Below are 27,336 nucleotides of genomic sequence, written 5' to 3'. Positions count from 1 at the left end.
TATCACATACTCACACTGTTTCACTCCTCGTCAGACCACATACGAGCAGCATGCGAACCTCCCATATAGTTAAGCTACTGAAGAATTCTAGCACATACGACCATAGGGTGTGGAGAACAGGGCTTCCCGTCCGCTCAGCCGTACTTAAGCCACACGCCGGTCAGTTAGTACTATGGTGGGTGACCACATGGGAATCCTGACTGTTGTATGTGAAGTTTTTGCTTTTTTCCTGGTTAATTGAGCCTATTTGGGTTCGAATTGTCCAAAGACTCAAAAATTGGAGCCATTCAAAGTGTTCCCGTGTTGACGGCAACACTATGCGCAACAGGGCGACTTCGACACATCAACATCAACTAAAGGGCCATGAAAAAGTGATGTCAAGCCATTATAACATCACTAGGCTAATTTGGCAGTACATTATTATTATTAATTATTAGGTTTTCCAAACCATTGGGAGCCAGATAGGCTGGAAAGGAGTATTTAAATTTTTTATCAGATGCTAAGTTGTGAATAGACATTGGTCGCTATAAATTCGTAATAAGCGGGCGCGAACGATGGCAACTGTCTTTGCCTGTAGATAAGAGTGATTGCACCATATCCGTTGAACTTAGCAAAATCTGTTATTTATACCAGTTGACGTGTTTGAAGGGGCGTTCAGGCCGAAAAGTCGGCCTATAAACCATCAGCCCCTCACTGACGACATATTGCAACATAACGATCGAGCCTAGAGCGGCTAATCAGATGACTTTCATCAATGGAGACGAGTATGATAGGTTGATCTATCATCTAAAGCATAAATTAAAACCCAAATCCTGCGTAGCAGTTAGTATGTAATACAAGATATAGCCCTCTAGTTGGTCTAATATCCGTATGCGACCTCGAACGGACAACATTAGCAGATAGCCCATTCACTGATATTTAGTGTACTCCAAGGCTATATGGATTATGGTCACCTGATGTCCCTATCGATTGACTAATCTCTAGTATGAACCCCTGGGGCCACGAGGAAATTTGTCGTCTGAGGAACCCCATGGGCTCATCTGTGCTGCTGCGTGATTGGTCTGCATGATTGTCCTTATAGTTATCTTCGCCGTTCCCCGGATTGAGTTTCAATTATAGACTCCTATGGTACTCCCAGCGGGAAGGTACAATCCTCCTAGTCTCGTATAGATTACTTACGCTAATGATATAGGGGACCGTCTCGTACTAGACTACTTTTAGATTTCGAATACAATAGCGTTTGAAGCTCTCTTATAGATTGTTCTGATTATCTAGGGAGTGGAAAGTGTCATATTTCAAAACCAACAAAGTTAATATCACGCCCATTTAAGAAGCGAACCGAAAATCATATCTTTTATAAAAGCAGTCAGTTCGGATGGACGCGGAAAACCCTCGGATAGTATGCTCTGATATCATACCTCTTGTTGGTCATCTCCGGGTTTTCACGGAGATAGTGCTCTCTTTGCTCGCTCGACATTGCCGCCCATTTTGATGCGTAGTGCCTTTCATGTCGTTAGCGTTGAGGGTTTGACATTAGTGTTCTTGGGACAATTTACCTGTTCCACCAGTCATAGAAGAATTTGGCCGCAATGAAAAGCACAAAGCTTGTCACGGCCATTGCGATCAAAACCTTGTTTCCGTGCTTGTAGTAAGGTTTGTCGTCGTTGACGTAGATCTGTTCATGCGGGTAAGTATTGGGTAGAAGTTAAACTGGCTTCGCAACCGGTACTCACATTAGAACCTGCGATAGCACTGAGCTGTATGGCCATATTGTACAGCGCAGAAGCCACTGTTCGTGTCCTCACGGATCCCGCATTACGAGAGGTCAACGCAACTAGCACAGGATGAATACTTGGTCCTCCGACAAGAAGAGTAAGAATCGCCCAACGAGGCCAAGGCATGGCTTTTTCGGGTAGAACCTCGAGGGCAATGACGAGGGCCAGATACCAAAGTTCACAGCAAGCGCCCAGAAGCAGACGTTGGTTGGTCCGCTCAGCAAGCTGCGTGGTAGTAATCATGGTGATAATCGCGATGACGGCCGAGGGAATGGTTAAGAGGTTGGTCTGAAAGGTTGAGAAGCCAACGCTTCTCAGCTGCAGTGTGAGATAACTATTAGCTGGCGTTGTAGGGAGTTGCCAGATAAGCCCAACGAGAAAGATCGGCCACATATGGTAGTCTTTCAACGACTCCCAGAGACGTCTCGGGGTGACGGGCTGCCGATTGTGCATAGATCCCTTGCTGGGGTCGTCACGAAGAATTCGGTTTACAATGATCTTCTCTTCGTGCTCATTGAACCACCCTTCTCTGCCACGAAATCCACCTTTAGTTTGGACTGGGGATGCTGGCATCCAGAATATAGCGATGATCCCGATCACGCCGGTAATTAGGCCCTCGTAGGCAAAAAGATAGCGCCAGGAGCCGCCTCCGTGGGAATCTTTGATATGGAGGAACCCAAATGCGAGGAATGAGCCGATGATACCTGCGACCGTATATGACACCCAAAAACAAGTTAACCTGTTTGGTAGCTCATTCGACTTGTAGAAGAAAGAAAGGAAGAGAACGGTGTCCGGGATACTAGTACGGGTGGTTAGTGATAAAGCAAAGCTCGAATCACGGCAAGTGTTTCACTCACAATCCTCCTTCAAATAATCCAAGCAAGGCACGGCAGGCAAAAAAAGATCCTCTTCCACTGAGAAAAGCCTGGCAAGCTGCAATAATACTCCACAGAATCATCTGGATAGGAATCCACCGATCGGGTCCAAGTCGCTTAGAAATAAGCTGAGAGGGCATTTCTGCCACCAAGAATACCACCAGGAATATTGTCTGCCCCAGGTTATAGTCATTTGTGTTCATATGGAGATCTTCCAAGAGCGTGCTCGACAGGGCCTGGGATATATTTCCTCGATCGAGCTGCAGCGCGAAGAACGTCACGCACGCGAAAGTACAGACACGGATATCAATCTGGCCAAGCAATGTCAGTAATGGACTTAAATATTAAGATATCTTGCGGATGGGGAAGGGAGTTATCACTTTTCTGACAAGGCGCTTTTCTTCGCTTTCAGTCCAGGTGAAATCGGGGTCCCATCGGTGAAGTCCCTCATACCCGTCAATCGGTCGGTATAAGTGTTGGCCTTCGGTGAGGTCAAATGTACCTTTGACGGCTTGGGTTTTGCTTTGCTGCCATTCTGTGTCAGATAGGTTCGTATCTAGAGTTCGCTGAGATCCTTTTGGATCTGCTGCAACCTGCGTAGCATCCTTTGCCTCGATTGCCATTTCCCGTGATTGTCCGGCAAATACGGCGAAGGCTCAGAAGAGAGATTATGAAAACGACCTAATTAAGGAGCTGCATGTGCACTTATTCTAAAATATAGAGCACGGACGCAGGCCCGGTAGTGATGATCACAGAATCCTGGTCGATGGTGAACTGCGATGGCGAGCTACGATAGCCACATGTCGTGCGTGCGGGCGTGGATGAGACCATACCAGTCCGCCTCCCAACCACCCTGGCACAAACAAAAGTTCTGGAATGGCGGCATATCCTATAGCACTTGACAAATTGCAAGCCGCAGCCACATCGCTTAAAGTCGCGATTCTCGCAAAGCCGTCCTAGTCGACGATCAACAGGTTGGGCTTCCGTAGAATCACGTTCTGGAGAGAACAGAACTTGCCGCATTATCGGCTTGCATCACTCGGAGGTTTTGCCACGCCATATTAATTGACTGAGATTGGCTGCATTTGTGATAATGGAAATGAAGCTCACGTATTAGTTGATCGGAATAGGCGACGCAACCCTTTCAACTTGATTTTATTTGCGCTTACCTCGCGTCGGCTCTCAGGGTAAGTCACAACTTATTCTTTCGGCAGCTGAGAGGTACCATAGGCACCGGCTATCTTCACTTCAGAATGAAGCCTATTCGGAAGGGTCTTACAATTGAGGATAGCACATTTCATATTCTCTGCATTGGTGATTGTTGTGGTTGTGTTGACCAAGTCCGATAGGAAATCCACACACGTGATGCGCCATACTTTGCTTTTTACATAGTACGTCTGAAAACTGTCACAGCTTAAGATAACCAAATTGCACATAAAATTGTTTCCCCATTTCTAAGGCTATCTTTTTAGCTAGCCTATTTCGATCCGAGTCTGATATCAGGAACGAACGTGATAGAAACTGCTCATTAGTAGCATCATGCTATACCGTGGATCGAAGGATAGAGTTCGATATACACGAGGAGAATGGCAGGTGAAAGTGGTGTGTCTAGAATGTGTAGACGACCAGCTTTTGCTACCAATGGCGACACGGAGACCTGATTGACAAGTGACTCACGTGGTTTCCTGTATCAACAGTCGCAAAACGTGACACCGAAGTTTCAAACACATTTGAAACCCTAGATTCTGTCGAGAATCATACCTGCTTTTGGTTTTTCGCTTATACAAATCCTCGACTGTCGCTCCCAGAACTTCGTGTAGCAATGTGAATAATCCCCGAGCGGCTCCACTTGCCAATAACCGGCTTGTGATTGGCCGGGCTGGGTGCGACGCCGTTGAGACGGGCCCTCGGCGAAACTTCCACATCGCCGAACACATGCCAAATCGCTTGAAAGAATATGGGCATCGCACAATGACACGGAATCAAGGGATCAAGCGACAGTCTATGTCTGTGGAGGTAGACGAAGATAGCCGACGCCAAAGGAGGAAATTTGTTGCGTGCGTACAGCGCCGATCCTTAGACCATCGCTGCTATGCGCTTGCGTACTGACTGGTGGCAGGTGCCAACGATGCCATGCTCACAAGATCAAGTGTTCTGGCGACCAGCCGTGTACTAAATGCAAAGCTGTAGGCTGTGCTTCTGAATGCGCATATGCCGCTCGTGATCGCCAAGTGAAAGTCAGCGAAAAGTATGTGCTTCCAAGGCTTGAGGCCCCGCAGGCCCAGAGAACATGGCGAGGCGACGCCCACCTATTATAAGCTTGAAGGAATCGGGAGCTTACCGTTCCAACTACCAATAGTTACCTCGAAGAGCTACTAGCGGAAAACCGGCGGCTCAAAGAGCAGTCGGTGGCCTCGGCGGACGTGACCGAGGCTCAAGTGCCGCCAAATACTGAGCGGTAATCACCTTGTGTGCCCTGGACGGATGGGAGCTGACTGAATTTAGAGAGTTGAATCGGCCGAATGCGGATGCACCGGACGCTACAAGCATCCAGAATCCAATTATTGGTGACCGCGCATGGTTTCATCGACATGATCCGTCTTCCCCGCCCCTGTATATTGGCGAAGCAGCTTGTTCGGCTTTTGCAACAAGGTTTCGCCGGTTCCTCACAGGAGACAATGCATTGGCACACATTGCACGTACACAATGGGAGCGCGAAGAGACGCTTGCTGCCGTTATGAACGCAACCAATGTCGAGTGGCCCAGTCTGCACCATGCTCGGCTTCTGGTCAAGATTGCGATACATCAAATCGGGTATCTATACCATTTGATGATGCGCAAGGCCACCCTCGATAAACTTGAAGAGGTTTATCAGAATGCAGACTTTGAGTCTACAACCAACAAGTGCCGGTTCTTCGCCCTCTTCGCCTTTGGTCAGGCGTATTCCATCCGCTCCGAGTCGACATCTGTATCGCGCGTTCCAGGAACAGCGTATTTTGCAAAGGCAATGAGTCTGATACAAATTGCCCCGGAGAGAGCCAGTATCACTCATATCGAAACGCTGCTCTTACTTGTCAGTGATCTCCTTGCGTGTGAAACATATTATACATCTTATGGATCAACAAACTAATTTCTCACAGTCCCTGTTTTCTTACTACCTGAACCGTCGGCTATCTGCCTATATCCTTATCAGTAATGCCATGAGAATGGGCTTGACTATCGGGCTGAACCATAATATCCCAGAGTCTCAACTCATTGATCCCGTAAAGCGCCAGCATCGCATTCAGATATGGTGGACCATCTACATCTTCGATCGGATGTGGGGTTCCAAGATGGGCCTGCCCATGCAGATTTCTGACGAAGACATCCACGTCGATTTGCCAAGTACAATATCACCAACCTGGCGACACGAAGAAGAGCTATCCGACGCAGACTACATGACAGCCAACGTCAAGCTAGCCGGAATCGTTGGGGAAACCATCACGAAACTCTACAGCCGACGGAAGTACCAAGAGACCTTCCTCCAGCGCGTCCAGAAACTCCTCAAAGCGCTGAAGAATTGGCTCGAAACCCTGCCCGAGAGCCTCAAGCTCAATATGGAAGACCTAGAATCCAGCAAAAAGCCCGTCGTCTCCCTTCACATGGCCTTCAACCAATGTGTAATCCTAACCACCCGCCCGACCCTCCTCCACCTCCTCATCACCCTCCGCAAAAATGAATCCCACCCCCCAGCCTCAGGCCGCGACGCCATCTCCCAGCCCGTCCTCACCCTCAGCGAAGCCTGCATCCATGCCGCACGCCACTCACACTCCATGATCCTCACCCGCTGGATCAACGGCACCATGCCGACCTTCGGCTACTTCCACGCCCACTACCTCTTCTCCTCAGCCCTCATCCTCGCCATGTCCAGCTTCGTCCCCATCGGTAACCCAAGCGACATGAGCGGCTTTGACTCCGCCCTCGACCTCCTCCGCTCGATGACCGAAAACGGCAACCTCGCGGCGGCAGAGTTCTACCATGCCCTCGAGCAGGTCAACGCCTGTCTACGCCCGTACCGCGGATCAGCAAGCCTGCGCCCGCGGCGCGTCGAGGGCGCAGCCGATATCCCTTCTGCTCCAGGCCCCGACCCGGCTACCGAGCCTGCACCCTCAGGCACGATTGCAGCTCAGGGCTACGCCGGGTCTGGGGCTTTCGTCTACGCTTGCCTCATCGTCTGCGGCGCTCCCGAACCTTCTTGCCGGCGGGCCCGGGCCAATGCTGGCGGGGAATGATTTGCTGGGCGGGCAGCCTGCTGGGACGGATTATGCGTGGCCAGTCAGGGATACGGTGAATGGGTATACGACGGAGATGGCGTTTCTGGAGCCTACGATGCAGGATTTTCTGGCGCAGTCGGATATCGATTTGGGGCTGTTGCATCCGGTCGATACGTTTTTGAATGAAACGGAGCATTTATATACGTTTAATGAGCTTTAGGCCTAGAGACCCATTTTTATAGTTAAGAGTGAGGCATGTTAGATAAAAAAGAAAAGAAAAGAAAAGAAATGCAAGCATGGCGCACATTATTCTACAGGACTTTCATGGAGATTCGCGAATATCGATTTCGCGTGAAATAATGTGATGCTGAATGGCAACATTAGTATTGGGGGATGACGAGGGATTTTGCTTTTCTCGATGCAAACATTGAGCTGCATGGTGTCAGTCTGAGACTGGAACCTTTTTTTGAGTGTTTGCAGATTGGTTAGATTAGGGTTATGTGGGATTACTGATAATCCAATGCCAGGAACCTCGTTGGTGAAGAATGAGTAACAGCAAACCTCGCATGAGATACTTGCTCAAGACCGGTGCCAGTTCGTTAGAAAAACTGACAATAGTAAGCATATAGACATATATTAGCAGCCGCTGGGAATTATAGCAGGAAGTGGGGGTTGGACCCTGGCTGGATGTATATGATTAGCCCGATATAATTAGCTCCCGGAATCAAGGCTACAGGCGTGGGCTGATCTTCTCGAGACCGAGTACGCAGTCAAGCCCAGAAAACGACGTGTAACCTAGAACACGAAATACCATCCGACGCATTTCAACTTCAGATCATTCAAAGATACAGCAAGATATCACCCCTGAGAACTGCCATTCCACCTGAAACTGGACCCGATTGATTGAGAAAGGGCGCGATGTTTTGGGAAAACAGACGCGCCCGCAGGAGGTCAAATTCTAATCGCCACAAGATAGTCGACATATTATAGATGTCTATTCTCGGCGTCAGTCAACATTCAATGCGAACCTTGGACCATGACGAGCGAGGATATCTCTGAAGACAGAGAATGCCTGATGTGAGGACGAATCCCGGGCAGCCATTTCGCGTAACCAATGCATTGCCCTCCGGATATCCTTAGCAAGTCCGAGAGATTCGATGGTTCCTGGATGAGAGCGAGTAAAGAGCTCGATGAGGAGAATCGTGAGAGATTGCACTATATAATGCAGAATGCACCACCATGGGCAAATTCGGTACAGAAAAGACGCGTCGAATGCGTCTGGGAAGATCGAAAGCATTTGCTTTGCCGTTTGAACGCAAACCGTCGCCATAGCATCACATTGATGTCCTGAAGCTGGGGAGCCAACAGGCTGATAAGCTAAGTGACGGAGACACGGTTGGGTAATGACAAGCTTAGTCGTGAAGAACTGAAAGGCTAACCGAGCTCTTTGGAGAGCCAGAGGGTGATTTATGGAAAGCCGGGCGAAGTTGAATTGTGCTGGAAGCCGAGATAGCCATTGATCAGCCTGATCATTGAAGGTTGATATTGCGTTCTCTATCTCCTTCCATGTCCGTCGCGTTGCTCCAGGTGCATACAGTGCTTCGATGGCCCGTCGCATAAGGAGCCCCAGGTCCACCGCATACAAGAAATAGAATGTCATACTAGGGGTCAATGCCTCAAGCTTGATTTGATTAGATGGCCCTTCTTGACTCCCTAGCCCCGACGTTTGAGACGGCCCCGGAGACCTATCCATTGTGGCCTCATTCAACCCTGGTATGTTATCGTCGGAGAGGAGGGATCGTAAAAGAGTATTCCGGAGTCCATGGTCGGTAATAAGTTGCTTGACGGCTTCATCTGGGAAATCCTCGTCTCGGTAAGGGACGGGTAGGGGTGTCGTACAAAATGTTTTGCCGACACTGGGAGGACGGCCAGTCATCACGGAGAGGACAATATCGAGGGTGAATAACGCCCACCAAACTCGATATCGGGTCTCTTTCGAAACGTATGGAATGGAATCGCTCTGGCTACGAAGATTAAGGCCCATGGCTACGGCAGAACGAATCGCAATCCCGATGATCCGCCAGGACCTATGTTGAAAAGACAGGCGATCGGTTAAAAACCTGCAAAGGGTCGAGGAGGATGATCGAGAAGAGAACATACCTATTGACCTGACCGGTGGCAAGGAGAAAGAAGGCCGCTAATCCTTCTACTTGGGTCTGCTGGAGATTGGGGTGATCAAACAACGCTACATTTTCCAGACTTAACCGCCATGCCCTAGTAAAGAACACCACGGGTTTATCAGCTGGTTCCGCGAGTGGGCCATTGAGTAGAAAAAAGTTTCTTGCCCCGATAGCAAATACCAAGTTCAGGACCGCCATCCACCGCTTCCCAGGTTGTAGATTTGGATTCGAGTAGAAGGAACGATATTGACCAAGGAATACACTCTTCCCAATTATGGGGAAAGCAGGGTGGACCGTCTCAAAGTATGCCTCAACAAACTGATCAGCGATGGTTTGGGGAGGGCGCCCTGTCAACTCGATTTCATCGAAGCAAAGTAACTCCATCTCTCCTAGGAAATAGTTAAGCGACGAGATCGAGGGCCGATCCAGTGTTTCTCCGCTCGGGGTCGAGCTCTCCTGGTCAAGGTCTCGCTTGAGTCTGTAGAGCCATGTGATTTCAGCATGCTCACCAACAAATCCAAGTGCTTGGACTTTTTCATCACGGTTGAAATCTTCCTCGGTATGGTCCATGGCCGCCAAGGGATGTGCCGTGCTGGAGCCATCTTCCGAGAAGGCCGCCGAGTGCGAAATCTGAGCATTAGAAAGGAGGCGAGAAAGTCAGTAGGGAGTGGTGAACGAGCCCACACGTAGGGACCTGGCAAGGCTGGCAAGGGCTTTTAGGGGGGGGGGGGGCGGATCTGGGGTGGACTCACTCTGACTAATTGGTCACCCAACATTCGATCGACGAACTGGCCTGATAGGGTGTCGAGTTTAGGATAAATCTCGCGAAGCACATTCTCATAGGAATGCACCTGTGCAGTGAGATCCTCCACTTGCCTAGGAACCCTGATTAGATATTGCAGTTCCGGAAAACTCTTGGGTGTCCACGTACTTGACCATTTTCTCTCGTTTCCGGTAACTATAGATACACTGGAGACCCGAATCCTTGCATCGTGTGCAGACAGGACGGTGGCCGCTACATTTAGCCTTCTGTTCACGACAGTTCTCACATGCTCGGCTGGTACGACCACTGCTAGTCCAAACGTTGGGATTAGCAGAGCGTGGTATGGGGACTTTGGCATTCGAGAATTGGTCCTCAGTGGGTTCATTGGGAATACCGGCAGGACCGGGCCCGAGGGGATGGTCAAGGTTAGTAGAAAATCCAAACGGGGTCGAATGAACTAGGTTTGGAGCCGACCAGTCATACACAGGCGGTGTTGATTCGCCTCCAAGGATGCCTGTGTCTTCTGTCGTCTCGGGGGGGGGGGCTGAAGGGGGGTTGCCCACTCATCGCGAAAATGCCTGGACCTCGGAGGTTTGATGTGGACGCTTGCTGACGACCTTTCGGATAATTGCCCTCCAAGATAAGAAAGGGTTCAAAAAAAAATTAACAGAGGATTGGCCAAGGCGAAGGGTAGGTACCAAGGCATAACCTCTTTCTCCGGAGGCGATCGTGCATACACAAAAAAAAAAAAGAAAAAGAGTCCGCACAAAATGTTCCCGCTCAGAAGCTCGAAAGCCCAAAGAGGCTTGGGCCCACGAAGCCGCGACGTGTGGTATGCTGGATGTGAGCTCCGAGGTGATTTGCCACTAACCGCATTCGTTGCAAAGACCAATCAAATCCGCGCAGTAACGAATTCTGGGTCTGAGGAGCTTAGGAGCTCCGGAAACCCGATATTCAACCGTTACCAGATTGCTGCCCAGTATCGTGACCGATATCTGTGCGTAACGATAAGAAGTAGTGTCAACAAACAGCCGCTACGCGTAGACTGAGCGTTTTGATCCGAGGATATTTGCATGGCGATATCTTTGCAAAAAGCTCCCTCCACTAAGGTCCGTATGGTATCACTCGTTAAAAAAAAGACCAAGAGTGATGATGCCCTTGATGATGCCGCATCAAAAATCATTATTGGGCCGGAAAAAAAAAAAACGCAGAAAATCTGTCGATACGTACGTCCTCGAGGATTAAAATAGGCGGTGTCGAACATGGCTATCCGACGGGAATCCTAGCGTTCAGATAGGCTGTCGTTGGTTGATCCAAAGCTCCATCCCATGTAAAACGTAATGAATTCTTTCCGATAGACTGATTGCCTTTCGCAAGTTGGAAAGAATTATGAGCAACATTGCGGGTTATAGTCAGTTCTGGCTGCTTCGACGATCCCATATACCGAGCTGTAGGAGGTTGGCCCACTGCACAAACCTCCCTGTATCCACCCAGTATCTGAGACGGACCATCGCCAGGCCTTTGTCTTGCAACCCGACCCATAAGATACGAAGCAAATCTCGCCAAGGAGTTGGCTAGTGGCCTTCAAGACATCCTGAATTCTGTTATGTCAGTGGCAACGTCCTTCCGTTGATTCATTGTTCAATTTACCTGTCTCTCCTCTTTGTTCGAAACAGACGATTAAGCCGCTATCCTGCAATTCCCGCCCGCGTCACGATTCCTTGTCGAGCAAGCCCCGGTAGATTAGACGGAAACGCGTGAAACATCGAGAGGTAGTCTGAGGATATGTTCGGTTCATTGATGAATCAAAAGAGTTGTTGGCGATTTTGAAGACAGCCTTAACAAGGCCGTCTTCAACCCGGGAGCCTGTCAATACGCGCCCTGATCTCGATTGCCCCAGGGCCGCGGCAGGAAAATGCTCTTCTGCAAAAGGTAATATACTCACCAGACGAAGAAAGACAATACATGGAAAGAAATGAGAGGATGGAAGAAAAGAGAAGGTTGAAAAGACCAGGGCGGCGCTTGAAGAGGGCTATCTCAACAACCCAACCTGGAGTGTCAGTTTGCAAGGACATCCGCGGAGGAATATTAATGTAGGTGCATCGAAACTGATCACGGAGCCAGGCTGTCGCTTTCCCAATTACCTAGTACTCCCCAAGTTGTCGTCGATATTCCCCAATGCCGTCGACAGAAACCTCATTTTGAACATGACAGAGTCAGCCGACCCATCCGGTCGGGACGACCCGACGATTGTCGTAGAAAATCTCCCAGCCCTGTACCATCGACGAAGTTTTTTTTTTTTGGCTCGGATATAAAGCTCTGTTGTGGCTGGGCTCGTTGCTGTTGTTTCAAGTTATCTTGGCTTCAAAGGCCATCTGGCCAGCAGCTGTCTGTTGGAGCTCAATAGTAGGAGTCCGTCACACACTTTGCCTCGGACGAGACCAAGCACAGCGGCGATACCCCTTGATAATCCGTATGTTACTTTCTCGATACAACAACGGCGAGGTCGTCCGGCTGGAGAGTTGACAGCCTCGACTTGGGGAAGGGACAACTGAGAACTCATCCACTCAAATCCTGAGGGTATTCCCGAGCGTCGATACTTTATCCATAGGCACTGGATGAATATAGAGCATGGTCAGTCATGGGAATCAAGTTTCAGTGAATTGAAGCGGCATCTCGCAAGTCCCTTTCACATTCAGACATTGAAGCAACGGGACCCGATACTGAAGGAAGCACTGCAAGAAGTGTGCATGAGTAGTAGAACCCAGAGGTAAAGGAGTCAGACGGCTTTTCGACGATGCTAATAGTTTAGTGGGTCGTTTTGTTCAAAGATCTCGTTGATGCCTTCACAGACATTTCATCAAAACTGAGGAAGCAGTCTTAAGAGGCCACCGTATCTGTGCTTTGCTTGTGGCTGCTTCAGACACCTTTCCAGCCAAGTCAAATGCCATTTGGAAATCGGCGACTGTTCGTTGGTGACATATTACTGCTGTGCAGTGCAAATCGCCGTGTGACCTGGTTGGGATTCTTCATCATCATTTTTATTTGAAAGTTGCTGAAGCACCCCACAGCCTTAGTGCCTCGCAAAATTTCACTATATGGTCTCTTCGTGTCATACGGTGGTGCTCAAAGGGGGGATGATTTGCCACTGACGGCAAACAGAGGCGACCGTTCCCGAATACCTCGTCATCAATGGGAGCTTCATCCCAAGATGAACGATCGGGTCAAACTTCGAGTAATTTTTGCTCTTTGGAAAGCGCAGGGACCGATCGATGGTTGTGTGAGGAAGAAGTTTCAGGATGGACCTGATTCATTCGCCACTCACTATCTTGCGGAAAAGTGTTCCGACGTGGGGAATCTAACCCTATGGACATTGCCCCTTTCGAAATCTTCCGAAAGACCAGGGGCTTTCCGCACAAGAAAAGGTTGGGAACTTAGCCAAATGGAATGACAGACACGGAGAAAAGGAGACAGAGGGTCAGAGAGGCTCGATTGACAAGATGCAGAGAAGGAGCAAAGTATCTGCCGATTTGCCTTCAGAGTTCAACTAGTTGTTGTTGCAGTTGCGCCCGCTACGCAAACCTACGCAATTCTACAGGCTGCTGCCCGTCCCACCTCCTTTAGCAACATTCTATCTTCTCGCCAATCTACGTCTCCAGAGTTCTAACAGGGAAAACCCCCATAAAAGCATGAAAACATCTACCTGTTGGTTTCTCTTGGAAGTATCTCGGTTGGAAGGATTGCGATCATCCTCCGGCTCTTCCGTATGTGGCTATGGCAACAAGAGATCCAAGGCTCCAGGGCTGCAGCGCGAGCGATTACAAAGCGACAGCCAAAGCCGCGGGCCTCGTACCAGTACGTTATCAGCCAACCACTAGCCGATCAGAAGAAGCAGCGTGCCCGACATTGTACCAGGCCAGGTGAATGGCTCTTTGCTCCCTCTAGGGGTAATTGGGAAGCCCTTAGATGGAGTCCTCAGATGCATTTCGTCCCACCAGTTCCCGGTTGGAACGGGAGGGATGGTGCTCTTCTTGCTCCTGACCTTCGAGCCAATGGGCCAGAGGTCGATTCGAAGTGACAAATGACCTCTGCTCGCACCATGGTCCGATTGCCCCCAATCTCTCCAGCTCACGTCAACTCATGACATGTATTTAGTGAGAAGCTCTCCTGACGTAGCTTTTCCGTCCTAACCGTCCGATCCCGGGCACAGGTAGATCTAACGGGTCTTATTCGCTCGCTACACCTTCCGGGTAGCAACCGCTGGAGCCAACTCGAACCTACTCGCCGTGACTTGCTAGTCTTAATCTTGATGCCTGTTTAGATAGGTCCACTAATGGTAGTAGACTAAGGATTGAAGCAGTACATCATGAACATAATGGAAGATTCCAATGCATAGTTAGTTAACTATTTACTACAAGAGCTTACAAATACTACCTGAATGTTCTGAGATACACACATTTAAAAAGCCTTCAAGCTTACACTTCAGTCCTGTGTACCAGAAAGGGTGCTCTTGTGGATTGAAAAAGTTTCACCCCTGCGGTTCACATCCCTCAGTACTAATGCACTGATATTCATAGGCAATGACGCAGTTGCCTCTGCTGTTCATGAATCGGAGGCCTGAGGCACCAAAGTGGATACACGTGAGACGTTATCTTATCGCGCGCTTTGCCTCCGCCTGATCAATGTCAAATCAAGTCCCTGGATCGAGGGAGCTAGCAATTCCGGTTCCCTGCAATGCTCACGGGAATAAACTAGACCATGTCGATGCGTGGGCCAATGCGGCAGTCTCACTTGAGGCAAGTGAGCGCTGCCAGCTTGGAAACACTGTCAACCGCCCATTCCCATGCATCACGGCGGGATCATGATCCTATCCCCGATGAGCGTGCCGTGCGCATGTTTCCGAACGGGAGCCGGCGCCAATGTACCTTGTGGGTTCACGATGAGACATTTTCCCGCGAAGAAATCCTCTTCAACCCATCAGCCTTAGGTGAAAGCGGAGTCCAGATTGGTGATGTCGTTGAGATTCTGCCCGCCCGAGCGTCTGAGGACACGGTCCATGTCGCCTCGAAGCCTGATGCGACGCCCAAGGCCGCCCGGGAGAGTCATATCGAATTGAACTCAAATCCCCAGTCGGATTCTACGTCCAAATTCAAGACTCCCCTGCAGAGCCGGTGTTTGTTTGTCGTACGGCCTTTACCTCCGGAGGTGAAAGCTCGCCAACCGAAATTGGAGGTATCAGTGACAAGCAGCGTAGCCAATACGTTCGGGTTCAAAAGTCGCACCCACGTTTTCCTATCCGTCGTGGATCGTCAACAGTGCGCGGCGTCCCATGTGGACATCTCCTTCCGGGACCAGTATATGGTCCGGTCAGATATGTGGCGGTTAGTCATGTCTGAGCTTGTGGATAAGATTGTCTACAAAGGCCAGAAGATCATGTTCATGGGAAGCATCAAAGCTACCGTCAAGAACATCTTCATTCGAGAAAAGAAGGTTTTGTCAGGGTACTTTTCTCCACAGACGATCCCCGTTTTCCGAAGCGAGTCCGCCAAATATGTTCTCTTCATCCAGATGTCCCGGGAAATGTGGGATTTTGATTCTGAAGGCTCGGGGGACATCTTGTTCAGTCGCGTCATCAACGGATTCCTGCCAGAGCTCTTCAAGCGATGGGTCAATTCGGATGCGAAACATCTTGTCACAATTGTCCTCTTCACCCGAGTTGAGTATGAAGCATCCGCCAATGTTAATACAGACATATCTGCTGGGGATTCCAGCAGTCATTCTGGGCCGAATGGTGTGCCGACGCGAGATTTCTATCGGGTTGTGGTCAATGACATGGCGTCTGGCCATTGGACTACGATTTTGGATGAATTGAAGAAGAATTTCAGAACGTTTCTTCGAGATGTCTCAATTTTGAAATCCAATGAGCCCGAAACGGTAAATGGAGGTTTCCAAAACTCTTCCAATACACATACGGCAACAATTGCCGGGCGGCCCAGTACAGCCTTGCGTGGCAACATTCTCGAGGCCATTCACCTTGCTTCGGCTCATTTAGCATATGACCATATTGACAGAGACATGGTTCACACGGGAACTTCAATCATTGTCATAACGCCGGGGAGTGGCGTATTTGAAGTCTCGTATGAATCTCTTGCTTCTACGACAGAAGCGTTAACAAACTGGGGTATTGCGATTGATCTCGTTTGTTTGAGCCCGATGCCTTTGCACTCCGTCCCTCTTTTCAAATACCAAGGGCCGGTCGAGATACAGCAAAGGAGCGTGAAGGAACCCAGTGAAGCTCCTAATTTGTCTCCAGAGGTGCATCCCTCCGTATCGAGTCTGGTGAGCAGGTCTTCATATCTGTCTCCAGGGTCTTTCCTATCCGCAAGCCGGATGAGAGAAAGGAATGCTTTACGGCCAAGGAGCTGGAGCTATGGCATTCCCCATTGGTTGGATATATCATATTGGAACCCCGAGACTTATCGAGAAGCTCGGCGAATCCTGAAGAACGACCTGAATGCCCCTATTCCCTTCACTGTCACCAGGCCCTCTAAAGCCTTCACGCCTCGGGTTCGGATGTACGAGATCCAGATGATGGGTGTGATGGAAAGCGAACAGTCTAATATCTCTATCCCTTACTTACTGGAAAACCGTGAAATGGCAAGAGCACGCAGCTCTTGGCTTGTTCAAAATCAAAGTGCACGCGCAGCACCAAGAGCTCGCTTCATCAATACTTCATCATACAAAGCCCAACTCAGCGATAGTCTCCGCCCAGAATCTCATTTGGTTGAAAATGCTGCGGATCATAATGAATTAAGTCCAAGGGAGCCCCCAAGATCTCGCAAATCTGTGATGGCTTGGATGGATCAGTATGATGATAACATCTTCGCCGCAACGCCCAAAAGGAACCACGGGCCAAGGCCAAAAACAAAACGTGCTAGTGAAGCTGAAGTTCAGGCCGTGAGTGCTCATGAACGAATATCTGCCCGGTCTGTCTACGGCTTAAGGGAGCGCGAAGTGAACCAGGGCGATGGTAGTCAGTTCCCGCGAGCAGGCCCTCGCAAGATTGACGCAACTGCGCCCATGAAAAGTCCCGCTTCATCAAATACTAGTAGCCCGCCGCCCCCGAAGAAGCCCGCTTTGAAGAGCAAGTCGATTCTGCCATCTTCAAGGATCTCAAGAACAATTAGCTTCGCACTTCGTGGTTTGAGTGCCACTCCACCTAGAGCTCAAGCAAGTACGGGTGTGCATGTGGAGCACGCGAACGCGATGCTTATGTCTAATCAAAAACCCACCGGGACATTTTCGGACACTAAAAGCATAACTTCTTTGAGTCCATCGGAAGGCACGTCAACTCATACAATTGCCGGAGTCTCCTCCAGACCGTCAACGCCTCCGAAATCTCTGCACGGAACTCAAGTGACCCCTTCGAAGCCGATATCCATCAGAGCTCCGAGTCAGCAGAAAACGCCGTCTGAGCCCACAGAAACGCAAGACGCTATAAGGCCCCGAGAGCCTCTGTCTTCCTCCGCAACCGAGTTGCCATTCAATGGTGACGGCCGTACAGAACGCTATGGTCGCCCCAGAGATCACAAACCTGAATTGAATGTCAAGAATGGCTCACGTGAGGAATCCAGAGGCTCTTCGGGCAAGGCTCTGGCCCCGTGGGTGCGACCAGTCAACCCCTGCAACACTCCAAAAGATGTTTTGCGCAAAGCAAGCTGGTTTGGTCGCTGGCAGCACGCTTACCCTCGCCCACCCCACGTCGCTGTGGTGAAATGGAAGAGCCTCAAGTCACCAGCTATTCTCCCTTTGACCACGGAGGAATTCCCGACCCGTAGCGAGCTGGCCACCGACTATCTGCAGACACCATATCGGGTCTTTCCTAACGATGAAACAGAAGGTATCGAACCACCAAAAACTCGGGGAATACTTCTCCGGGAAATGATTTCGCTCCGACTCTCGCATGGATTCCAAATCGTAGTTGGAAAAATGGTTGCTGAGAGTGCAGGCCAACCTAGCCTTGAGTTTTTCAATGTCTTTGACACTCGAGGGCTTGAGCGTGATGGTGTGATTGTCTTTCTCTCAAAGGGAAATGCTATCCATCGCCTAATCACTGTCGATTCTAGCGAGATCGAGGTCACACGTTTCACTCATAACAAATCTGCAGCTCTGGCGTCGCCCAAAAAGCCAAAATCCGCTGTGTACCGTTCAGCAATGAGAACAATTCTTAGGTCTGAGTATGAACTCAGGGAGATTCAATTGGACGCAAACACGGAAGAATACAATTGGAACTACGCGGATAACTATGTTGCAGGTCATCGTGATTATCTTCATAATCCCGCACAGCAGCTACACTTTTGGCGCGTTCGATACGTCCTCATTCCGATGCACCTCAACAGCACCTCGCACCGTCATTTGCAGTCTTTCAAGGATGATAATGAAGAAGAGATACACCTACTTGGGATCACCCAGCTGACGAACCTCTGGCAACGAAATAAGTATGTCTCACCAGAGGAGAAGCGCTTCGACTCTTCGAATAAGAAAAGAGACTTGAATCCTCTCAATATCATGTACCAGACGCGCAATCCGTCCGAGGTCGTCGCAGCTGAACTAGACCGAGTGTTGCTTGCTGATCCTGGGCTTGACCATCTTCCATCTCAGCTCCTACCTGAGGCGGAGCTACTTGAGAGATCGAGCGTCAATCTATCTTCTCTGGCCCACAAGATCCAAAGTGACAAGGGTGTCCGGATGATGGATCGGCGCTGGCACTGGAGATTGCATTATAACTGTTTCATCGGCGTGGAGTTCACAACATGGCTGCTGCAAAACTTCCGGGACATCGACACTCGGGAAGAAGCAGTGGCCTTTGGCAACGAGCTGATGAAGCACAACTTGTTCCAGCATGTTGAGAGACGGCACAATTTCAGAGATGGAAATTACTTTTACCAGATCAGTGCTGAGTACCGCGTCAATCGTCCTGAATCTCGAGGTAGCTGGTTTCCTCAACTCCGAGTAGACAGGTCGACGCCTGCAACTCCCGCGCTGCACAATGCAAAGGACTCACCCGTCAGCCTACATGCTCGTTCAGAGAGCACTGAGGAACGCACGCCACAAACCCCAAACTCCCCCGCAAAGTCAAAGAACAAGGTTGCTATCATGCTCTCTAAGACTTTAAAATATGACGTGGATAGCCGGAGGAGGTCAAATCGTGCCGAGGTGGTAGATCTTCACTATGACAGGCTGCACAATCCAGAGAACTGCTTCCACATCGAGCTCAGCTGGATGAACACGACTCCCAAACTGATTGAAGACACCGTGCATTCATGGGCATCCACAGCTGATAAATACGGTTTGAAGCTTGTCCAAGTCCCTATCGCCGAGGGTTGCGCGATCGACAAGACCCAACCCTTCCGAAAGCCATATCGGATCAAGCTGAAGATCCCACCACCCAAGGCTCCAGTGCATAACTTCTTCAGCAATGGCACTTTCGCCCAACCTGGCCCTCCAGATCGTCTCTACTACGAAAAATGCATCCTACGCAAGTTTGACTTTGTCTTGGATTTCGAAGAAAGCACTGCATTCCCTGCCGACGTGGAAGTGTCATTCTCCTGGGGCAAACCCGACTTCAAGTACCCGCAGTTCATCCACCGCTCCGGCAGCCTCCTGGCCCAGATCACCGACGAGGGAGACTTCCTTCTGCTAGCGAACCGTCTCGTGAGCACCCGCAGCTCCGCATCTCGCGATACTCGTTTCGACCCCAGGGCAGACTTCCGAGGCCGAGACCCGATCGATCGCGTCTCTCCCCGTCTCTCCCCTCTCAGCCGTCCACTGCTCGACATCGGAAGTCCCATGTCCCAATCAACACCCCTACCATTGACTCGGCGAACCTGTACCGCGCCCCCGAGCACATCCTGTTCGCGCTGCAGGACTTCTGCCACGATGAAACGCTACTAGGCCAGTTCTATAACGAGTGCCATCTCCATCCTGTCTCGACGAAGGCTGAGCCTGCTCCTGCTGCTCTGATGGATACTTCAATTCCCTCGCTGGAACTCCCTGCTAGCGTTGTCAGTCATCATATTTCGCCGCCGCCTGGAATGCCTTCCAGAATCACGCCCGAGTCGCGCGATGGGCGCGAGTCGAAGGATTTGTTGAAGTCGCCCGATTCATTGCGTGCGAGGGCTCGTGGCGATAGTCTGAGCTACAGGGATAGTCCGCGGAGTGGCGCTCTCCGACCACTACGTGGAATTGGCGAATAGTTGATTTCCTTCTCATGTATTACGAAACGCTTTGTATACGAAAAGCCACGTCTTGCGATAACTATAATAAATAATACCAATGCCCTGTTGAGGCATGGCTACAGTTGCTGTCTTATTTCAAAGACTCAGTCGTAGGAGCAAAAGATTCATTAATAGAGGCATCAGATCTAATAAGGCCAGGCTTCTAAAGCAGATGAAAAGAATGGGTATCATAGTGAGAACAGGGTAGAAGGGAAATGCAAGCAAAATGGAATCAGAAGACTTCTGCTAGTAGCTGATCCAACATGCATCGGGGCGGGTGAAAGGTATGCAATGCGAAAAAGACAAGATTGCAGCGAAGCTAAGCAAGGAATTACGGTTCCAGGCGTGTGCTTTCTGCCACCACACGACAAAAGAAACCAATACATCACCAGGCCTCCTCGACATCAAGAAGCCACTTGCGGATGCCTTGTCGCAGAGTGTTGTCAGCACCAGCCATTGCCCTCCTACGCTCTCTATCAGCCAGCCCGGCTTCGCTGTCAACATCTTCGCGACAGTGCTCTGCGGTGACACTGCGTACGACTTCTTCAAGAGCACCAAGTACCATTTTGCGGCACTCAGCGCGGGGGACTTCAATAGAAGGGGGGTCTTCTCCTCGAGGAGTGGTCTGTCCTTTGTCTTCCGCCTTCCGATTTCGTGTGGGGGATGGAGCACGTGAATGAGCGAGAGATGAATGGCCACTTTGTCCCAAGACTCGCTCAACGGCATCAACAAGGATCCCGTCGAGGTCCATCACAGGCTCCTCGATAAACTTTTCTTCAACGGCATGCGAAAAGCTGTCTTCGGCTGGGGGAGCTTCAGAAGACCTCCCACTTCCGAGGAATAATTGAGTGATGCTTGGTGAGCGCGTTTCACTGGACCGACGAGTGTTGTTCAACGGGCCACCAGGTGATGGAGGAGATTGATTCAGTCCACCATGATGACCAATAATAACTTTGCGCTTCAAACGGAGACGCTTGACAGTAGAAGTCCTTGTGTCTGCGATCAAGGTGGTTGCAATATCCACCCATCTCTCAGAGCCTTCTGCATCAGGGGTGGTAGTAATGTAAGGGGTAGGCTCGGCGGACATGGCACGCTTGATATCTTTTTCAAGGGCTTCGTATGGCCGAACTGCCTGCAATGAGAAGTCTTCGTGGAAGTTCTTCAACCATCCAGCAACGTGGCTGCTCGGGCTATCATTATCTTTGGTAGCACCATAGAATCCAGAGCCGCTGCTGTGCGTTGATGCCATGGCATCAATACTTGTGACCGAGGTTCTGGTCTTTTTGGGCGAAGCGACGGTTGAATCGCCCGAGGAGGAAAGGGAAAGAAAGCCAGGCAACGGAACATCCACATCTACCACACCCTCATCTGCTCTAACAGACAGCTTTAGAGGTGATTCGCGAATCTGGCTTGTGAGAGATGAGGGTTCCGTAGAGTCGTCTTGCGGGCTGTCAGGTGCAGCATTAGTCGCACTGGGGATCGAAATTTTCCCGCTTGGTGCACCATGTGGACTCTCTTGTTCGTCTTCAGTGGCTTCTTTTACCATCTGTCTCAAAGTAGGAGGACCACGCACAGGCGGGCCAGCGATTGTGGAAACCGACCGCTTGCGTGCATCTGAAGACGGGTACATTGCATTGTCATTGGGGAACTCCTGACGAGGATTCCAAAATCCTGAAAATATGCCACTCCATCGACCTCCCGCTGATGGAAGGCTTCCATTAGTGGCTGAGATAGAGCTGTCACTTCTTTGAAGATTTTTGAGCAGCGTTTCCGATGCTAGACTCTCGCTCCCATCTACTCCACTACCATCAGATCCACCTTGACTGGATCGACTTTGCTGCGAAGTAAAGTGTGGAACAGGAACGGTGCTGCTCTGAGTCGTCATGGAAGTAGTTGCGCCACTTGTTGCATTCGCTCGGGAGTCTCGTGGCTGTATTGTAGCACTCAAAGTCTTGATTGAGCGAGCATCGGATCCTCTACGGGCCGAAGTGAACTCCCCAGATGGTAATTGATCAAGAGCATCAGATGACCGGTGGGTAGTTTCTTGTGATGAAACACTAGTTGAGCGTCGGTGTGAGTTGCTGGACTCCATGCGTTGAGCACGCGCACGGCGCTCGATGGCTCGTCTTAGAGACTCTTGCCGAAGTACTGGAACGGTTGGTGGGCTTTGGGAGACGCCCCGTACGGATGTTGAAGTGCCAGGTCGAAGGGGTGAAGGTAGCGGTTCGATTCGTTGTTTAGATGGGAGAAACGCAGAAAGCAGGAAAATCAATCGACGGGCAGTCATTTTGTCCGGACAGACAACAACTGTGCGGTTCGTGAGGGTAGGTTCAGTATCTTGCTGAGCTTTCTGCTGCTGATTGTGACGTCGCCGGTACCATTCCGGTCCAAGGACATTGAGCCACTCCGTGTGATTTCCAAGAAAGGCTGTGAGCAGTACTAAGAAGAAAAAATTCTGTTCTTTGTCACCAAGGCCCCGAACAATAAAGCGACCTTCTTCTCGCCACACCCCCCAGCGACTCTGTCCAGTGACAACATATGGCGTTTGGAGAGCCAAGCTGATTCGTCGGCTGCTACGAAGCGCTTCCTCAGTGAGTTTGGTATTCAAAGACAAGACATTTGCAGGCAGATGAACAATGGTCTGGTTGGTCCGCTGCATATTTGGAGGCTTCGCGGGCTTTGGGTGAGGCCCAGAGTACGAATCAACCTTTCTCAGTAGGAAGATAATCTCATTACGAGCCAGTCGCTCGAGGTGAGAAAGGGTTCTTGTGATGACATCCCAGTGGTCGACAAGGAGGTCTAGACGTTCATCCAAGCTTGCAGGGGGGATGCCGATGATAAGCTATCATCGAAGAGAAAGCCGCCGGGCCATCGATAGTCAGAGTCCAAAGAACTGGACAGGCCTGGACGGGGGGAATCTGCACCCACCGTGCTGAAGCGCGAGACTGGACGAGGAGTGTTGCGAGCAATCAAAGGAATCTGGACCGTGATAGCCACAGCGTACATGGGCGTTTTCTTCTCCTTAATCTTCTTCCGCTTTGAGACATCTGGGAAGGGAAATCCCATTTCAGGTAAAGACTCTTGGTGGTATAAAGCATTTGCGTATTCAGTCTTATCAGCAGATGCTTCAGGGCCCTCTGGAAGGTTAACACTGAACATGCGAGTCAAAAGAACTGTAACTTTCGATGGCGGCTTGTCCCGTCCTCTAGATGTCCCAAAATTATTCGAAGAATCGCCAGCGGTGTAGGCACGAGCAAGCGGACTGCGGCCAGCAGGAGAGGAGGCACTTGCTATAGTTTGTGGCTCATCATCGGCGGATATAATATGCATCTTTGTTGACGAGCCACGATAGCTGAAGGCGGCACTTCCGAAAATACAATTAAGAAGGCCGATGTCATTAGAGTCAACTCCATAACGTGAATGGGCAGAGTCATGTGGCCCACCCCCTTGTGCTAGGGTAGAGCTGCGGCCTCGTGCTCGTGAGAAGGCGCCAGGACTGGCCGGTGTTGATCTGCGTGGATCTGCAGTTGCTGAAAGGGGGCTGGATTCAACAACAGAGGACTGGGTGAGAAGGTTTCGCCGCGGGTTACGCGAGAGGCTGGAAACGGTTCGTGCATGTCGAGTACCAGAAGGCTCCAAGCCCTGTGGATCGATCCCGAGGCCAGTAGGGGTTGACTCGGCGGAGGAACGAGTGTCGAGCAAAATACAAGCATCTCGATCACCAAGAGCATTTTGAGCCACGACCACGCGGAAGTCTTTATTTGCGTCCAACTCAAGCCCCCCACGGTCGTCGTATGCCCCAGCTATGGAGGCATTAGGGGAATTAAAGGTGGTTTGTAACGGGTATGCATGGGTATTTGAACGGCGGAGGAGGCTGGCATCGGGGAAGAGAAGGCCAGACGTATGCTCCTCCTCGGTCACAGATTCGAGAGGGGTGCCCTGGTTCCGAGATGAGTAGGCAGCGGGGTTCAGGCTGGAAGCCGCTGTACTCAAAAGTCGACCTAACATTCTGAAGATCGTAGCGGAACCGTCTATCCCGCGAGGAATGTACCGGGGTATTTCAAAACGCAGGGAAACAAAAATAGGCTGGTCGACAAGTACAGTTGAACTATGGGTACAATACAGCTAGATGGCCCTAGACTGTATCTACCCATTGCTTGTTCCGCTTCAATGGGACCATCCTCAGGGAAAGGAGAAAGAGGTTGAGTGACGAGGACGGGTTTAACGGAGGGGAGTTGTGGAAAGTGGGATGGGCTGCAGGATAGGTGGGGCGCCTAGAGAGACACAATTGGGAATTGGGATCCCACAGTACCCCACAAGGAATCACAGGGGATGATTCAGTTGGGGGAGGTTTTAAACAGGCTCAAGAACGGCGCTTGGAGGGGTGGGAATGGTTTTCGAAAGAAAGGGATTGGGGATCCAGAGCGAAGGACATTAGGTCCTACAAAGTGGAGGTCCGGGTTCGTCAGAAGAGGCGGTGAAGGCACGCCAACGGAGCCACCACATGATCTCAGCCTCACTGTGTCACTGCAGCGCACTTGTGGTTACGCCAACTTCGACTCAGTAAGAGCCCTACAAGGTGATTATATCGGATGATCTTTTAGGGGTTTGACCCAGTTGCCAGTGACAGGAATCATATGGCTCATCATTTGTATCGCTAGCATAATTCAACGAAGATATATGTATACAGTATCTGCCTTTGCCTTAAGACTGTCGTTTTTTAACCTTGTCCACCAGAAGCTTCAGATCGTCCGACGGGGAATCCTTGGATGAATTTTTCTGCTTCTTTTTACGTTCCTGATTGTGACTGTCGGGGCCAACCTCAGTCTCACCATCATCGCGGGTTCGTCGGCGCTTACGCCCCTCGTCGAGTAGGGCTTTCATGCCGGAAGTAGCTTTGAACCGGGGGTTGGTTGGGTCGATAGCATATTCGTGGCTTTCAAAAAGACGAGCAAAACGTGGGTCACTGACATCCATCTGAAAGTCATCTGTGACAGCCACATCCTTGGTTTTATCCTTGCCCTTGCCCTTGCCCTTGCCCTTCCGCCGGGCTTGCTTCTCAGCTTTCTCAATTTCGGTCATGTCGAAATGTTTAATGCCAGCCTTCTTGTCGTCGACCATCAAGAGTTCGAGCTCAGCACGCTGGGCAGCAGAAGCCTCTTCCTCAGCAGCGCGCTCGGCGCGCTTCTTGCGTTTCTCTTCCTTGCGACGCGCTGCAGCAGTAGCCTTGCCATCTGGGTCATCAAAGAACGGGTCGTTGAATCCGAGATCTTCCTCTCCCTCGACAGTTTCTGTCGTAGCGGGTTTATCGTCATCACCGATCTTTGTGGTCTCGGCATCGTTTTTGGACCCGTCATTCTGCACACCCTTCTGCTTTTCCTTCCGTCGTTTCTTGCGCTCACGTTCCTTGCGCACGTACTTTTCGATGGTGCTCTCTTCAATCTGTGGTTCGTTTTCGAAGACACCGCCATCTTTACCGTGACCACCAGCAAGGCCAGATGTAAATGTAACCTCCATCTCTCCAACAGGACCTTTTGTTTTGGTGGAGGCAGCGGGCTCCGCACTCAAGCCGAGTAATTCACGCATGCGCTGTCGTTCGGCTTCCCGCTTCGAGAGCTTGGTGCTTGTGCCTTCGTTTGTAGTACTGTCCACCACCTCCACGCCGCCATCTTCTTCGTCTTCGCTCTCAGAGCTATCACTGCCCAGGTAGGCCTTCAAGTCGTTCTCTTCAATTTCTTGCCGTGAGCCCCTGAATGCTCGGGCCTGTGCCTCTTTGCGGGATTTGTCGTCCGCATCCCAGGTCAACTTGACCTTACTGTGCTGCAAAGCATCGGTGACGAATTCATTGGGCTTGTAGTTGTCAGGGATTCGACTGCAAGTGTCTCGTGGTTTGTCGTCATCAAAATCAGTACCGTCAGGTACAAAACGAAGATCAAAGAAGTTGGCGCTGGATAGGTACTCGGCACCGTCGACAAGGTCATAAACATGCTTAGCAACATCTTCAGACGAGAATGTGAGAATTGCATAATAGTAACGTAGCCTTTCCAATTGGTACCGCCGCAACTGTGTAGAGTCAAACTCTTCGCCCTCGTCGGCCTTGAGCATAGACTTTTTGATGGCTTCTTCCTCTTCGTCGGAGTCGAGCTCTTCGTCTTCTTCGTCCTTCCGATTCTTAGATGCGAAGATCTCTTTTGGAGGGCCCTCGACTTCTTCTCGCTCCATCCTCTCTTTTCCAAACTCACTTGGGTACACTGCAACATTGAGTACACGGCCACCCGTAGGGACGAAGCTCGAGAAGACAGCCATGAGATCTTCTGCCCGAATGTTATCCCAGTCTAAGTTCACGATAGCTATGCGAGTCGTGACGTCTCCTTTAAAGGAACGTTGGACTGTTGTTTGTCGGGGAAGTCGAGTTCTTGATCATCCTCTCCTTCTTCCTCTTCCTCCTCTTCACTGGAGCTTTCTTCTTCAGAAGAAGATTCTGAGAATCCTCCATCGCGAGCAGGGTCATAGTCACGCGCATCAATCCGCTTCAGTTCTTTTTGCACCTCCTCATCATCGTCAATGCTAACGTCATCGCCAGAGGCTTCACCGTCCTCTTCATTGTCTTCGTCGTCTTCCTCATCTTCCTCAAGGCGATAGAATTTTTTCAATTGTTGCTTCGTGTCATCACGAGCCAATTTGCGTCCATAACGATCCACAGCGGCATTGCGAGAGAAGTCCTTGTCATCGAGCATGTGCGCAAAGCGCTTGTCAAGTTTCACATGGGTCTGACGTTTGCTGGGCAATCGATAACGAGGGTCGGACTGGATGTTGGAAAATCTGGGATCGGCTATTTCAAAGTCATGTTAATATTTATCTCTAGTGCTTGCTTTGGTAGCCTGTTAATTTCGCAGGACAGACGCCTGATAATAACTTACTGATTACCGGTGCGGCTCCAGCCTTGGAGCCCCGGGCCTTTTTCGAGCCTTTCTTGTCTTGGCCTGCCATTGTGACCCTCAAGTGACGGCAATTCACCTAGGATTGGTAGAAACAAGATAACTAGAGAGCGACCGTGGTCGGGTTGAACTTCGATTCTGCGGACAAATTTCTTTTTTTCTGCCCGTATTTCGGGGCGGTGGACCAACACGTGCCTTCTAGCCTAAAAGGGGAAATTCCATGGCTGCGTGAACCTGGAAAACCTTGAAAGGAGATACTGTTATTACGTACGTAA

At 50.4% G+C, this 27,336-nt stretch overlaps 6 protein-coding genes across 6 annotated transcripts; 2 read left to right on the top strand and 4 right to left on the bottom strand.

The window, feature by feature from the left end:
* Positions 1 to 1,326: 1,326 nt before the first annotated feature.
* Positions 1,327 to 3,273, bottom strand: N7468_010574 (Major facilitator superfamily domain general substrate transporter; the record flags this gene model as incomplete). The annotated part of the gene is made up of 6 exons (XM_058479869.1): positions 1,327 to 1,351; positions 1,419 to 1,502; positions 1,557 to 1,675; positions 1,734 to 2,574; positions 2,633 to 2,961; positions 3,040 to 3,273. 6 exons carry the CDS (start codon positions 3,271 to 3,273, stop codon positions 1,327 to 1,329), a joined length of 1,632 nt encoding a protein of 543 aa, XP_058325392.1.
* Positions 3,274 to 4,621: 1,348 nt separating this feature from the next.
* N7468_010573 (transcription factor domain-containing protein) lies at positions 4,622 to 7,123 on the top strand (the record flags this gene model as incomplete). Its single annotated transcript, XM_058479868.1, has 6 exons — positions 4,622 to 4,707; positions 4,770 to 4,887; positions 5,023 to 5,088; positions 5,160 to 5,723; positions 5,791 to 6,735; positions 6,770 to 7,123. The coding sequence occupies 6 exons, from the start codon at positions 4,622 to 4,624 to the stop codon at positions 7,121 to 7,123; spliced, it is 2,133 nt and encodes a 710-aa protein (XP_058325391.1).
* Positions 7,124 to 7,909: 786 nt separating this feature from the next.
* On the bottom strand, positions 7,910 to 10,388 carry N7468_010572 (putative C6 transcription factor; the record flags this gene model as incomplete). The annotated part of the gene is made up of 4 exons (XM_058479867.1): positions 7,910 to 8,990; positions 9,064 to 9,713; positions 9,836 to 9,959; positions 10,015 to 10,388. Coding segments are annotated over 4 exons (2,229 nt in total), but the record flags the coding sequence as incomplete, so codon positions are not given.
* Positions 10,389 to 14,604: 4,216 nt separating this feature from the next.
* iml1 (GTPase-activating protein IML1) lies at positions 14,605 to 20,102 on the top strand (the record flags this gene model as incomplete). The annotated part of the gene is made up of 2 exons (XM_058479866.1): positions 14,605 to 19,641; positions 19,692 to 20,102. 2 exons carry the CDS (start codon positions 14,605 to 14,607, stop codon positions 20,100 to 20,102), a joined length of 5,448 nt encoding a protein of 1,815 aa, XP_058325389.1.
* Positions 20,103 to 20,508: 406 nt separating this feature from the next.
* N7468_010570 (uncharacterized protein) lies at positions 20,509 to 24,131 on the bottom strand (the record flags this gene model as incomplete). Its single annotated transcript, XM_058479865.1, has 2 exons — positions 20,509 to 22,965; positions 23,052 to 24,131. The coding sequence occupies 2 exons, from the start codon at positions 24,129 to 24,131 to the stop codon at positions 20,509 to 20,511; spliced, it is 3,537 nt and encodes a 1,178-aa protein (XP_058325388.1).
* A 696-nt stretch (positions 24,132 to 24,827) lies between these two features.
* On the bottom strand, positions 24,828 to 27,113 carry N7468_010569 (pre-rRNA-processing protein ESF1; the record flags this gene model as incomplete). Its single annotated transcript, XM_058479864.1, has 3 exons — positions 24,828 to 26,512; positions 26,578 to 26,955; positions 27,044 to 27,113. The coding sequence occupies 3 exons, from the start codon at positions 27,111 to 27,113 to the stop codon at positions 24,828 to 24,830; spliced, it is 2,133 nt and encodes a 710-aa protein (XP_058325387.1).
* Between the last annotated feature and the right edge of the window lie 223 nt (positions 27,114 to 27,336).

The sequence above is a fragment of the Penicillium chermesinum genome, assembly GCF_028974085.1.
Source record: "Penicillium chermesinum strain IBT 19713 chromosome Unknown utg000009l:1.0-952002.0:1.0-954369.0, whole genome shotgun sequence".
Classification (NCBI taxonomy): domain Eukaryota; kingdom Fungi; phylum Ascomycota; class Eurotiomycetes; order Eurotiales; family Aspergillaceae; genus Penicillium; species Penicillium chermesinum.
Note: the sequence above shows the minus strand (reverse complement) of the source record. Positions and strands in the feature narration are given on the sequence as shown.